Here is a 15,801-nt window from a genome sequence, read left to right on the forward strand (position 1 = left end):
ATTTTCAACAGATTATTTGTCAAAATAAAGTTATTTTTATGAATACTAGATGATCTCTCATGCGTTGCTGACAGTGTGAGTGTGGGGGGAGAGGATTTGCTGTTGTGTAACATTTTATGCCATGTAATTTAGAATGTATTGTTCTTGGGGCAAATGATTTATGGTTATTATATAAGTGAAACTCAATTCATATTACTGGATTTTCCAGTATTTTGGGAATCAAAATTCATGATTATTTCCATTTTTGTGAAAATTATAAATTAATGGCCATGATGATTATTATTTATATATTGCTTTATTTATGTATTGAAATGTTATCTCTTTTGTTTTAAGCAAAGGATATAAAGTAAGAAGGTACACAACATGTACTACTATAGATTGGAGATAGGTAATTGAGCCCTGAAATTCCCACGACAGCAAGTGCGATGGAGCAAGACTTCCACTGACCGATCTGCCCCAGTGCTGACCCCGTCCCAGTAATGGGGCATTAGCATAGAGACAGAAAACGTGTGCTTCGGACCTGTGGGGGAGAGGGGGAGGAAATTTGGAGTGGCATCTTCTGCTCCATTGGGGGGCAGGCCATTCCTGCCACAGAATCTTGATTTTTTTTTTTAATGTTGAGCGAATTGACTTTTGGCTGGGTTGCAGGTGGGTGATGTCATCCTGCCAACCCCAACTCCTTTTTTGATGTAACCATGTAAAGAAAGAAAGACTTGGATTTATATAGCGCCTTTCACGACCGCCGGACGTCTCAAACCGCTTTACAGCCAATGAAGTACTATTTGAAGTGTAGTCTCTGTTGTAATGTGGGAAACGCGGCAGCCAATTTGTTCACAGCAAACTCCCACAAACAGCAATGTGACACTGACCAGATAATCTGTTTTACATAAGAACATAAGAAGTAGGAGCAGGAGTAGGCCATACGGCCCCTCGGGCCTGCTCCGCCATTCAATAGGATCATGGCTGATCCGAATCTAGACTCACGTCCACTTCCCTGCCCTCTCCCCGTAACCCCTAATTCCCTTATCTGCTAGGAAACTGTCTATCTCCATTTTAAATTTATTTAATGTTGCAGCTTCCACAGCTCTCTGGGGTAGCAAATTCCATAGATTTACTACCCTCTGAGTGAAGAAGTTTCTCCTCATCTCAGTTTTGAAAGGGCAGCCCCTTATTCTTAGATTATGCCCCCTAGTTCTAGTCTCACCCATCAGTGGAAACATCCTCCCCGCATCCACCCGATCAAGCCCCCTCACAATCTTATATGTTTCGATAAGATCGCCTCTCATTCTTCTGAACTCCAATGAGTAGAGTCCCAACCTACTCAACCTTTCCTCATACGTCAACCCCCTCATCTCCGGAATCAACCGAGTGAACCTTCTCTGAACTGCCTCGAGAGCAAGTATATCTTTTCTTAAATATGGAAACCAAACCTGCACGCAGTATTCCAGGCGTGGCCTCACCAATACCCTGTATAACTGCAGCAAGACTTCCCTGTTTTTCTACTCCATCCCCCTTGCAATAAAAGCCAAGATTCCATTGGCCTTCCTGATCACTTGCTGCACCTGCATACTAACCTTCTGTGTTTCATGCACCAGGACCCCCAGATCCCTTTGTACTGTAGCACTTTGCAGTTTCTCTCCATTTAGATATGTTGGTTGAGGGATAAATATTGGCCAGGACACCGGGGATAACTCCCCTGCTCTTCTTCAAAATAGTGCCATGGGATCTTTTACGTCCACCTGAGACGGGGCCTCGGTTTAACGTCTCATCCGAAAGATGGGAGAGTGGATACAAAAAATGTGCCTGCCCACCCTCATGGGAGTTTCGCAAATGAGAAGAGTCAGAGACTTGGCAGAACCGGGTTGCTGCCCAACCTCTTCCCTCACTCTTCCAAAACAGCATCTTTTGTGAAGGACTCGTCTTGCTGTCAATTATAAATACTTCCAGAATTTATGTGGAAACATTATTTATCTGGCCCTGTCATGTTTGAATTTCTCAAATCTGTCTCCCACTCAAAGTTGGCAGGAATGATGTCAGGGCCGGTAGGCGGGAGCAGGAATTAGGGCAGGGGCAGATGCTGCCGGAGATTCTAGGGAATGGTCCCCGGCAATAAAGTAAGTGCTGGGACTGGGGGTGGGGTTCTTACACATATGCTGGTGTGGAGAGGGAGAGGGGAGGCAAGGGCAGCTCTTCCTGGACCCAAACAAATCCTCCCGGACAGCAAAACGTAAAACTTAACATTGTCTCTGCTGGCCACTCTATTGCTCCCTGCCAGGTTTCTCTGGCACCTTTGCCACCAGTCGGGCCACTTTTCCATGTTACAGTAAAACCGTTACATTTTAATTAGCCCCCCCGCCTGCTTGTAGTGGGAGCCTTGGCCGACTTGAAAGGGAGGGGGGTTTAAAATCGACCCTGACAAAATGATTGCCAGAAATAGGCGTGACTGGAAGTAAGTATTACTCGACAGGAAGTGTGCATATGTGCAAGACTTTTCATATTCGATCAATAATAAGTAATAGATGTAATGGTTGCCCGACAGAAAAATCATGGTGAATTACATTTTTCAAATCAAAAGAATGACTACAATGAATTTTAAAGGTCCAGTGGTTCACACATAGTAATAAACCCCCGCAGCTCTAACATCAACAGAATCATTACCTCTTAATAACAGACTAAACTAAATAAATAGTTTATTCACATTCAATGGCAATAGATTGGGAGAAGGGGAAGTGCAAAGAGACCTGGGTGTTCTTGTGCACCAATCGCTGAAGGTAAGCATGCAGGTGCAGCAGGCGGTTAAGAAGGCAAATAGTATGTTGGCCTTCGTAGCAAGAGGGTTCGAGTACAGGAACAAGGATGTCTTGCTACAGTTGTACAGGGCCTTGGTGAGACCGCACCTTGAGTATTGTGTGCAGTTTTGGTCGCCTTACCTGAGGAAGGACGTTCTTGCCATGGAGGGAGTGCAGCGAAGATTCACCAGGCTGATACCTGGGATGGCAGGAATGACGTATGAGGAGAGATTGTGTCGATTGGGCTTATACTCACTGGAGTTTAGAAGATTGAGAGGGGATCTCATCGAAACCTATAAAATTCTGTCAGGCCTGGACAGACTAGATGCAGGAAGGATGTTTCTGATGGCCGGGGAGTCCAGAACCAGGGGTCATAGTCTAAGGATAAGGGGTAAGCCATTTAGGACTGAAATGAGGAGGAATTTCTTCACCCAGAGAGTGGTGAACCTGTGGAATTCTCTGCCACAGAGGGCTTTGGAGGCCAGTTCATTAAATATATTCAAGAAAGAGTTGGATATATTTCTTAAGGCTAAAGGGATCAAGGGATATGGGGAGAAGGCAGGGACAGGGTACTGAATTTGGATGATCAGCCATGATCTCATTGAATGGCGGAGCAGGCTTGAGGGGCCGAATGGCCTACTCCTGCTCCTATCTTCTATGTTTCTATGTTACAATTGACTCTTTATAGAGACTTCATTATATTAACTATTAGATCTCTGAAGTTTGTTACAATCATTATTTTCCTTTGACAATTGCATGTGCTTGCCAAGATGCCTTTAATATATTTGCAATACCACGTGGCTTACAGACTATTCCCAATTATGATACTGTTGTTTACAATAGACCTGGCAGCAATAATAATATAAGCCATGATGATATAATATTGTGATATGGAGGATCTCTACAGCAGCAGCCTCATCCACATAGTAAGGGGTGCCAGTACAAAATAATTTGCATAATTATAATTGGGACATTGATGATCTGTTGCAGTTCACAGGGTTTTTTTAAAAGGCACTGCCTCTTTGCAATGCCAGAACCTTATGTTGTGTTTTTTTCTTTTTAAAAAAATGGGCAAGGGCAAATCCCCAAGCCAGCCCCTCCAGTTGTGGGTAAAGTGACCCATCACAGTATTGAACTTTACTGGAATAAGCAGCACCAATTGCAAGGATGTGGAGCACCCAATCGAGGACTATGTTTTTCAATTGAAGAGGAGGACATTAAAACACATACATATGGCAACATATACATGTAAGTACTTAAACTTTTAAAATCATCATTCCCTCTCTCCCCCCCCATAACACTCTTGATATATTTTTGCAACCCTGATATTATACAGGTTTTATGCCTCTCACTGGTAGCGAGCACATTTTGTTTGTTTAGAACAACATATTACTGAGGGATTTACTGTATTTTTATGTTTGAAATAATATGCAGCATAAAATAAGATGAAAACTAAGAAACTGGTGGATATATATCTTGTGCACGGCCAATTTATTTGTTTCTTACCTCTGTGATAACCAACAAAGCTTCCTACTAAGCTGTTCCTGTCTGTTTAATCTGTCTGTCCCCACATCTATAATCCTTGTCTGCCAACACCCTTTGTATCTCACGTACAGCTGTAAAATACAGTAAATTCATAAATGAACAGAAGTAGAAGTAGAGTTGGAATTTCAGATGATTCTGAAATTAGGAAAAGTCAAAATTAAGCTTTCATTATTTCTGTCATAGTTCCATTGTATTTTCCTTTATTTGTGATGTCATCAATGCAATATTGAAAGATGGAACATGAGCAGGATAGAATGAGCAGCTGTGACATCACGGGGTTATAACAATGAGTGACAATGTGACCTAACTGGTACACAATGAACTCAACTCACTGCAAACTGACATTAGACTGTAGGATTTCAGCACATAATCTAGGCTGATGCTTCAGTGCAGTACTGAGAGAGTGCTGCATTGTCAGAGATGCTGTGTTTTAATGAGACATTAAACCGAAACCCTGTCTGCTCATTCAGATGGACATAAAAGATTTTTGCAAAGAAAGCAGCTGGTGAACAGTCAGAGGTCGTGGTTCACATTGGGACCAATGACATGGGTAGGAAGAGGGATGAGGTCCTGCAGCAAGAATTTAGGGAGCTAGGTAGCAGATTAAAGAGCAGGACCTCAAAGGTTGTAATCTCTGGATTACTCCCGGTACCATGTGCTAGTGAGTATAGGAATAGGAGGATAGAGCAGATGAATGCGTGGCTAAAGAGTTGGTGCAGGAGGGAGGGCTTTAGTTTCCTGGATCACTGGGCCTGCTTCTGGGGAAGGTGGGACTTGTACAAGTCGGACGGGTTGCACCTGGACCAGAGTGGGACAAATATCCTTGCGGGGAGGTTTGCTAGCACTGTTCGGGGGGGTTTAAACTAAAATGGCAGGGGGTTGGGAACCTGAGCAGGGAGACAGAGGAAAGGGAAACAGGGATAAAAGCAAAAGATAGGAAGGAGAAAAACAAAAGTGGCAGTCAGAGAAATCAACGGTTTAAATCAAACGTGGCCACAGTAAATAATAATTCTAATAGGTCTAAGAGCGTTAAAAAAATCAAGCCTGAAGGCTTTGTGTCTTAACGCGAGGAGCATTTGTAATAAGGTGGACGAATTGGCTGCGCAAATAGAGGTAAACGAATATGATTTGGTTGGGATTACGGAAACGTGGCTCAAGGATGGCCAAGACTGGGAACTCAACATCCAGGGGTATTCGATATTCAGGAAAGATAGGCAAAAAGGAAAGGGAGGTGGGGTAGCATTACTGGTTAAATAAGGGATTAATAGTAATGAAGGATATTAGCTCTGATGATGTGGAATCTGTATGGGTAGAATTGAGAAATACTAAGGGGAAAAAAACATTAGTGGGAGTGGTATATAAACCTCCCAACAGTAAGGCAGAGGTTGAGGATGGCATTAAAAGGGAAATTAAAGAAGCGTGCAATAAGGGCACAGCAGTCATCATGGGTGACTTTAATCTACATATAGATTGGGCCAACCAAATTAGTAACAACACTGTGGAGGAGGAATTCCTGGAGTGTGTACGGGATGGTTTCCTGGACCAATATGTCGAGGAACCAACCAGAGATCAGGCCATCTTAGACTGGGTATTATGTAACAAGAAAGGATTAATTAGCAATCTTGTTGTACGAGGCCCCTTGGGTCTGAGCAATCATAATATGATCGAATTCTTCATTAGTATGGAGAATGAAATAGTTGACTCAGAGACTAGGGTCCTCAATTTAAATAAAGGAAACTACGATGGTCTGAGGAGCGAGTTGGGTAGGATTGATTGGGGAATGGCACTCAAAGGGTTGACGGTGGATAGGCAATGGCAAACATTCAAAGACCGAATGGATGAGCTACAGAATTTGTTCATCCCAGTTTGGCATAAAAATAAAACAAAAAAGGTGACTCAACCGTGGCTAACAAGGGAAATTAGGGATAGCATAAGATCCAAGGAGACGACATATAAATTGGCCAGAAAAAGCAATAATCCTGAGGATTGGGAGCAGTTTAGGATTCAACAAAGGAGGACAAAGGGATCAATTAAGAAAGGGAAAATAGAATATGAGAGTAAGCTTTCAGGGAACATAAAAACTGACTGTAAAAGCTTTTATAGATATGTGAAGAGAAAAAGATTGGTGAAGTCAAGCGTAGGTCCCTTACAGTCAGAATCAGGGGAATTTATAATGGGAAACAAAGAAATGGCAGACCAACTAAATTCATACTTTGGTTCTGTCTTCACAAAGGAGGACACAAATAACCTCCCAGAGATGCCGGGGAACATAGGGCCTGATGAAAGGGTGGAACTGAAAGAAATCAGTATTTGTAGGGAAATGGTGTTAGGAAAATTGATGGGACTGAAGGCCGATAAATCCCCAGGGCCTGATAATCTACATCCCAGGGTACTTAAGGAAGTGGCCCTAGAAATAGTAGATGCATTGCTGGTCATCTTCCAGAACTCGATAGACTCTGGAACAGTACCCATGGATTGGAGGGTAGCTAATGTTACCCCACTATTCAAAAAAGGTGGTAGAGAAAAAACGGGGAATTATAGACCGGTAAGCCTAACATCGGTAGTGGGGAAAATGCTAGAATCTATTATAAAAGATGTAATAGCAGAGCACTTGGTAAGCAGTGACAGGATCGGACAAAGTCAACATGGATTTACAAAAGGCAAATCATGCTTGACTAATCTACTGGAATTTTTTGAGGATGTAACTGGTAAAATAGATAAGGGAGAACCAGTGGATGTGGTGTATTTGGACTTTCAGAAGGCTTTTGATAAGGTCCCACATAAGAGATTAGCGTGCAAAATTAAGGCACATGGGATTGGGGGCAAGGTATTGACTTGGATAGAGAACTGGTTGGTGGACAGAAAGCAAAGAGTTGGAATAAACGGGTCGTTTTCCGAGTGGCAGGCAGTGACTAGTGGGGTAGCGCAAGGATCGGTCCTAGGACCCCAGCTGTTCATAATATATATTAATGACCTGGACGAGGGAATTGGATGTAATATCTCCAAATTTGCAGATGACACAAAGCTGGGTGGGAGGGTAAGCTGCGAGGAGGATGTTGTGAAACTCCAGTACGATTTGGACAGATTGGGTGATTGGGCAGAAACATGGCAAATGCACTATAATGTGGATAAATGTGAGGTTATCCACTTTGGTGGCAAAAACAGGAAGGCAGGTTATTATTTGAATGGCAATAGATTGGGAGAAGGGGAAGTGCAAAGAGACCTGGGTGTTCTTGTGCACCAGTCGCTGAAGGTAAGCATGCAGGTGCAGCAGGCGGTTAAGAAGGCAAATGGTATGTTGGCCTTCGTAGCAAGAGGGTTCGAGTACAGGAACAAGGATGTCTTGCTACAGTTGTACAGGGCCTTGGTGAGACCGCACCTTGAGTATTGTGTGCAGTTTTGGTCACCTTACCTGAGGAAGGACGTTCTTGCCATGGAAGGAGTGCAGCGAAGATTCACCAGGCTGATACCTGGGATGGCAGGAATGACATATGAGGAGAGATTGTGTCGATTGGGCTTATACTCACTGGAGTTTAGAAGATTGAGAGGGGATCTCATCGAAACCTATAAAATTCTGTCAGGCCTGGACAGACTAGATGCAGGAAGGATGTTTCTGATGGCCGGGGAGTCCAGAACCAGGGGTCATAGTCTAAGGATAAGGGGTAAGCCATTTAGGACTGAAATGAGGAGGAATTTCTTCACCCAGAGAGTGGTGAACCTGTGGAATTCTCTGCCACAGAGGGCGGTGGAGGCCAGTTCATTAAATATATTCAAGAAAGAGTTGGATATATTTCTTAAGGCTAAAGGGATCAAGGGATATGGGGAGAAGGCAGGGACAGGGTACTGAATTTGGATGATCAGCCATGATCTCATTGAATGGCGGAGCAGGCTTGAGGGGCCGAATGGCCTACTCCTGCTCCTATCTTCTATGTTTCTATGTTTCTGGGTGTCCTTGCCAACATTCATCCCAACCAAAACCAACAAAATAGATTAACTGGTCATTCAGCTCATTGATATTTACGGGACCTTGCTGTGCACAAATTGGCTGCCGTGGAGGGTAAACACAGACTGGTTGAGCCGAATGGCCTGTGTCTGTGTTGTAACTTTTATGTATATATTTACACCTTTAAGAAACAGTTACTGCAGTACTTGTATTCTACCAATAAATGCTACTAATTCACTAATAAATACTGGACTATAATATAGACTATTCTCAAAGTCTGCTGAAGATAATAATAGTGGTTCACAGACTTTTTTTTTGAGGCGGGGGGAATTTTACTGATCAAGGTTCAGGTCAGGTACAGCAGAAAATCCAAAGAAACAAATGATCCAACCAAAACATTGTTAAAAATTGAATCGTATATCTCTCTATCCATCATATTAAAATTGCTGAGTAGGTCACAACATTTCATCTCAAGATGCTTTGAAACATTCTGTCAGGTTTTGTCAGTGGGGAAAACCCATTTTAAAAGTGTCCAAATTTAGTGCAGTACATGCTATTCCTGTAGGTGGCACTATGATTCACATTTATATTGTAATAAACCTCTCATGTCGGATTCGTTACATGTTGCCCTCGAGCTCCATTCCAAAGACACCCCAGCCCAGCAGGCAGCCAGGAGGCTGTTTGCCCTCATCACAGACTCTCCAAAGATTAAGTGGTTGCTGAAGTGCAGCAAATGTAAAAAAAAAGTACTGTTATTCCTCTTTGTGGTAGAATGCTAAAAATTATATTTTTAAACTACTCAAAAATAGTGTAAAGAACCACATGTAAAGGACGGCCACACCAAATTTTTATTTCTGTTACCAATTGGGACTGATCTTATCCAGTCGAACCTGTGGCAATTTATCCCCGCTAACCACTATAAGTGATCTGAGATCATAGAATCATAGAAGTTTATGGCACAGAAGGAGGCCATTCGGCCCATCATGTATAGATACATGGATACATAGAAGATAGGAGCAGGAGTAGGCCATTCGGCCCTTCGAGCCTGCTCCGCCATTCAATGAGATCATGGCTGATCATCCAAATTCAGTACCCGGTCCCTGCCTTCTCCCCATATCCCTTGATCCCTTTAGCCTTAAGAAATATATCCAACTCTTTCTTGAATATACTTAATGAACTGGCCTCCACCGCCCTCTGTGGCAGAGAATTCCACAGGTTCACCACTCTCTGGGTGAAGAAATTCCTCCTCATTTCAGTCCTAAATGGCTTACCCCTTATCCTTAGACTATGACCCCTGGTTCTGGACTCCCCGGCCATCAGAAACATCCTTCCTGCATCTAGTCTGTCCAGGCCTGACAGAATTTTATAGGTTTCGATGAGATCCCCTCTCAATCTTCTAAACTCCAGTGAGTATAAGCCCAATCGACACAATCTCTCCTCATACGTCATTCCTGCCATCCCAGGTATCAGCCTGGTGAATCTTCGCTGCACTCCTTCCATGGCAAGAACGTCCTTCCTCAGGTAAGGCGACCAAAACTGCACACAATACTCAAGGTGTGGTCTCACCAAGGCCCTGTACAACTGCAGCAAGACATCCTTGTTCTTGTACTCGAACCCTCTTGCTACGAAGGCCAACATACCATTTGCCTTCTTAACCGCCTGCTGCACCTGCATGCTTACCTTCAGCGACTGGTGTACAAGAACACCCAGGTCTCTTTGCACTTCCCCTTCTCCCAATCTATTACCATTCAAATAATAAACTGCCTTCCTGTTTTTGCCACCAAAGTGGATAACCTCACATTTATCCACATTATAGTGCATTTGCCATGTTTCTGCCCAATCACCCAACCTGTCCAAATCGTGCTGGAGTTTCACGACATCCTCCTCACAGCATATCCTCCCCCCCAGCTTTGTGTCGTCTGCAAATTTGGAGATATTACATCCAATTCCCTCGTCCAGATCATTAATATATATTGTGAACAGCTGGGGTCCTAGGACCGATCCTTGCGGTACCCCACTAGTCACTGCCTGCCACTCAGAAAATGACCCGTTTATTCCAACTCTTTGCTTTCTGTCCGCCAACCAGTTCTCTATCCAAGTCAATACCATGCCCCCAATCCCATGTGCCTTAGTTTTGCACGCTAATCTCTTATGCGGGACCTTATCGAAAGCCTTCTGAAAGTCCAAATACACCACATCCACTGGTTCTCCCTTATCTATTTTGCCAGTTACATCCTCAAAAAATTCCAGTAGATTAGTCAAGCATGATTTACCTTTTGTAAATCCATGTTGACTTTGTCCGATCCAGTCACTGCTTTCCAAGTGCTCTGCTATTATATCTTTTATAATGGACTCTAGCATTTTCCCCACTACCGATGTCAAGCTTACCGGTCTATAATTCTCCGCCTTTTCTCTACCACCTTTTTTGAATAGTGGGGTAACATTAGCTACCCGCCAATCCATGGGTACCGTTCCAGAGTCTATCGAGTTCTGGAAGATGACCAGCAATGCATCTACTATTTCTAGGGCCACTTCCTTAAGTACCCTGGGATGTAGATTATCAGGCCCTGGGGATTTATCGGCCTTCAGTCCCATCAATTTTCCTAACACCATTTCCCTACAAATACTGATTTCTTTCAGTTCCACCCTTTCATCAGACCCTATGTTCCCCGGCATCTCTGGGAGGTTATTTGTGTCCTCCTTTGTGAAGACAGAACCAAAATATGTATTTAGTTGGTCTGCCATTTCTTTGTTCCCCATTATAAATTCCCCCGATTCTGACTGCAAGGGACCTACGCTTGACTTCACCAATCTTTTTCTCTTCACATATCTATAAAAGCTTTTACAGTCAGTTTTTATGTTCTCTGCAAGCTTACTCTCATATTCTATTTTCCCTTTCTTAATTAATCCCTTTGTCCTCCTTTGTTGAATCCTAAACTGCTCCCAATCCTCAGGATTATTGCTTTTTCTGGCCAATTTATATGCCCTCTCCTTGGACCTTATGCTATCCCTAATTTGCCTTGTTAGCCACGGTTGGGTCACCTTTTTTGTTTTATTTTTATGCCAAACTGGGATGAACAAATTCTGTAGTTCATCCATTCGGTCTTTGAATGTTTGCCATTGCCTATCCACCGTCAACCCTTTGAGTGCCATTCCCCAATCAATTCTACCCAACTCGCTCCTCAGACCATCATAGTTTCCTTTATTTAAATTGAGGACCCTAGTCTCCGAGTCAACTACTTCATTCTCCATCTTAATGAAGAATTCGATCATATTATGATCGCTCCGACCCAAGGGGTCTCTTACAACAAGATTGCTAATTAATCCTTTCTCGTTACATAATACCCAGTCTAAGATGGCCTGATCTCTGGTTGGTTCCTCGACATATTGGTCCAGGAAACCATCCCGTAAACACTCCAGGAATTCCTCCTCCACAGTATTGTTACTCATTTGGTTGGCCCAATCTATATGTAGATTAAAGTCACCCATGATGACTGCAGTGCCCTTATTGCACGCTTCTTTAATTTCTCTTTTAATGCCATCCCCAACCTCCGCCTTACTGTTTGGAGGTCTATAAACCACTCCCACTAACGTTTTTTTCCCCTTAGTATTTCTCAATTCTACCCATACAGATTCCACCTCATCAGAGCTAATATCCTTCATTACAATTGTGTTAATCCCTTCTTTAACCAGTAATGCTACCCCACCTCCCTTTCCTTTTTGCCTATCTTTCCTGAATATCGAGTACCCCTGGATGTTGAGTTCCCAGTCCTGGCCTTCATTGAGCCACTTTTCCGTAATCCCAACCAAATCGTATTTGTTTACTTCTATTTGCGCAGCCAATTCATCCACCTTATTACAAATGCTCCTCGCATTAAGACACAAAGCCTTCAGGCTTGTTTTTTTAATGCTCTTAGACCTATTAGAATTATTATTTACTGTGGCCATGTTTGATTTAAACCGTTGATTTCTCTGACTGCCACTTTTGTTTTTCTCCTTCCTATCTTTTGCTTTTATCCTTGTTTCCCTTTCCTCTGTCTCCCTGCTCAGGTTCCCAACCCCCTGCCATTTTAGTTTAAACCCTCCCCCACAGCACTAGCAAACACTCCCCCTAGGACATTGGTTCCAGCCCTGCCCAGGTGCAAACCGTCCGGTTTGAACTGGTCCCACCTCCCCCAGAACCGGTTCCAATGTCCCAGGAACTTGAATCCCTCCCCCTGGCACCATTCCTCTAGCCACGTATTCATCTGAAGTATCCTTCTATTTCTACTCTGACTAGCACGTGGCACTGGTAGCAATCCTGAGATTACTACCTTTGAGGTCCTGTTTTTTAATTTATCTCCTAACTCCCTATACTCCGCTTTTAGGACCTCATCCCGCTTTTTACCTATAGCATTGGTGCCTATATGCACCACGACAACTGGCTGTTCACCCTCCCCTTCCAAGATGTTCTGGAGTCGCTCGGAGACATCCTTGACCCTTGCACCAGGGAGGCAACACACCATCCTGGAGTCTCATTTGCGGCCGCAGAACCGCCTATCTATTCCCCTTACAATTGAATCCCGTATTACTATAGCTCTACCCCTCTTTTTCCTCCCATTCTGTGCAGCAGAGCCACCCCTGGTGCCAGGAAGTTGGCTGCTGCTGCCTTCCTCTGATAAGCCATCCCCCCCAACAGTACTCAAAGTGGTGTATCTGTTGGAGAGGGGGATGGCCACAGGGGACCCCTGCACTACCTGCCTGCGCCTAGTACTCTGCCTGTTGGTCACCCGTTCCCTTTCTTCCTGTCCAACCTCTACCTGCGGTGTGTCCAACTCCGTAAATGTGCTATTCACATTGTCCTGAGCATCGTGAACACTCCAGTATGTGTCCAATCGCAGCTCCAGCGCCGCAATGCGGTCTGTCAGTAGCTGCAGCTGGACGCACTTCCTGCACATGTAGTTGTCAGGGACACAGGAAGTGTCCGAGTTCCCACATACCGCAGGAGGAGCAGATCATGGGGCCCGGCTGTCCTGCCATGACTTACCCTTTAATTAATTGAATTTAAATTAAATCAATCAATCCCACTAATTACACTACAGTTAACTGGTTTACCAACAGTCCCTGCTACACCAGAGAGACCTTAGAAACTATAAACCAGAGTTGAAGTTTAAAAAAAAAGAGAAGAGAAATACTCACCAACCAAATACTCACCAACCAATCACTTACCTGCTTCCTGGTGACGTCACACTTTGATTACTTTTTACCTCTCTCCCCTGCTGTTGAATTGGTATGCTGCTCCTGACTCACTGCCGCCGGTGTAACTGCCGCCGATGCTGTGTTCCCACACAGGCCCACTCTAGTCGGGCTGCTCCTGACTCACTGCCGCCGGTGTAACTGCCGCCGATGCTGTGTTCCCACACAGGCCCGCTCTAGTCGGGCTGCTCCTGACTCACTGCCGCCGGTGTAACTGCCGCCGATGCTGTGTTCCCACACAGGCCCGCTCTAGTCGGGCTGCTCCCCTGACTCACTGCCGCCGGTGTAACTGCCGCCGATGCTGTGTTCCCACACAGGCCCGCTCTAGTCGGGCTGCTCCTGACTCACTGCCGCCGGTGTAACTGCCGCCGATGCTGTGTTCCCACACAGGCCCGCTCTAGTCGGGCTGCTCCTGACTCACTGCCGCCGGTGTAAGTGCCGCCAATGCTGTGTTCCCACACAGGCCCGCTCTAGTCGGGCTGCTCCTGACTCACTGCCGCCGGTGTAACTGCCGCCGATGCTGTGTTCCCACAAGGCCCGCTCTAGTCGGGCTGCTCCTGAGTCACTGCCGCCGGTGTAACTGCCGCCGATGCTGTGTTCCCACAAGGCCCGCTCTAGTCGGGCTGCTCGCTGACTCACTGCCGCCGGTGTAACTGCCGCCGATGCTGTGTTCCCACACAGGCCCGCTCTAGTCGGGCTGCTCGCTGACTCACTGCCGCCGGTGTAACTGCCGCCGATGCTGTGTTCCCACACAGGCCCGCTCTAGTCGGGCTGCTCGCTGACTCACTGCCGCCAGTGTAACTGCCGCCGATGCTGTGTTCCCACACAGGCCCGCTCTAGTCGGGCTGCTCCTGACTCACTGCCGCCGGTGTAACTGCCGCCGATGCTGTGTTCCCACACAGGCCCGCTCTAGTCGGGCTGCTCCTGACTCACTGCCGCCGGTGTAAGTGCCGCCGATGCTGTGTTCCCACACAGGCCCGCTCTAGTCGGGCTGCTCCTGACTCACTGCCGCCGGTTTGAACTGCCGCCGATGCTGTGTTCCCACAAGGCCCGCTCTAGTCGGGCTGCTCCTGACTCACTGCCGCCGGTTTGAACTGCCGCCGATGCTGTGTTCCCACACAGGCCCGCTCTAGTCGGGCTGCTCCTGACTCACTGCCGCCGGTTTGAACTGCTGCCGATGCTGTGTTCCCACAAGGCCCGCTCTAGTCGGGCTGCTCCTGACTCACTGCCGCCGGTGTAACTGCCGCCGATGCTGTGTTCCCACAAGGCCCGCTCTAGTCGGGCTGCTCGCTGACTCACTGCCGCCGGTGTAACTGCCGCCGATGCTGTGTTCCCACACAGGCCCGCTCTAGTCGGGCTGCTCGCTGACTCACTGCCGCCGGTGTAACTGCCGCCGATGCTGTGTTCCCACACAGGCCCGCTCTAGTCAAAAAAGAGCTATCCAGCCTAATCCCAGTTTCCAGCTCTTGGTCCGTAGCCTTGTAGATTACAGCACTTCAAGTGCATATCCAAGTACTTTTTAAATGTGACGAGGGTTTCTGTTTCTACCACCCTGTCAGGTAGTGAGTTCCAGAACCCCCCACCAACCCTCTGGGTGAAAAAAATTCTCCTCAACTCCCCTCTAATCCTTCTACCAATTACCTTAAATCTATGCCCCCTGGTTATTGACCTCTCTGCTAAGGGAAATAGGTGCTTCCTATCCACTCTATCTAGGCCCCTCATAATTTTATACACCTCAATTAATTCTCCCCTCAGCCTCCTCTGTTCCAAAGAAAACAAACCCCAGCCTATCCAATCTTTCCTCATAGCTAAAATTCTCCAGTCCTGGCAACATCTTCATAAATCTTCTCTGTACCCTCTCAAGTGTAATCACATCTTTCCTGTAATATGGTGACCAGAACTGCACGCAGTACTCTAGCTGTGGCCTAACTAGTGTTTTATACAGTTCAAGCATAATCTCCCATCTCTTATATTCTATGCTTCGGCTAATAAAGGAAAGTATCCCGTATGCCTTCTTAATCACATCATCTACCTGTCCTGCTACCTTCAGGGATCTGTGGACATGCACTCCAAGGTCCCTCTTTTCCTCTACACTTCTCAGTATCCTATCAATTATTGCGTATTCCCTTGCCTTGCTAGCACTCCCCAAATGCATTACCTCGCACTTCTCCGGATTGAATTCCATTTTCCATGTCTCTGCCCACCTGACCAGTCCATTGATATCTTCCTGCAGTCTACAGCTTTCTTCCTCACTATCAACCACACGGCCAATGTTTGTATCATCTGCAA

At 45.6% G+C, this 15,801-nt stretch overlaps 1 protein-coding gene across 1 annotated transcript in view; it reads left to right on the forward strand.

Annotated features, from left to right (window-relative positions):
* Window positions 1–363: 363 nt before the first annotated feature.
* Window positions 364–15,801, forward strand: part of fank1 (fibronectin type III and ankyrin repeat domains 1) — an 81,325-nt gene continuing 65,887 nt past the window's right edge. Inside the window, exons 1-2 of the mRNA XM_085996131.1 lie at window positions 364–388; window positions 3,866–4,037. Of these exons, the coding sequence (XP_085852257.1) occupies window positions 364–388; window positions 3,866–4,037 (197 nt within the window). The remainder of the gene's footprint in view (window positions 389–3,865; window positions 4,038–15,801) is intronic.

This window comes from Somniosus microcephalus, chromosome 8 (assembly GCF_052327205.1).
Source record: "Somniosus microcephalus isolate GS21.2 chromosome 8, FLI_Smic_1.0, whole genome shotgun sequence".
Taxonomy (NCBI): domain Eukaryota; kingdom Metazoa; phylum Chordata; class Chondrichthyes; order Squaliformes; family Somniosidae; genus Somniosus; species Somniosus microcephalus.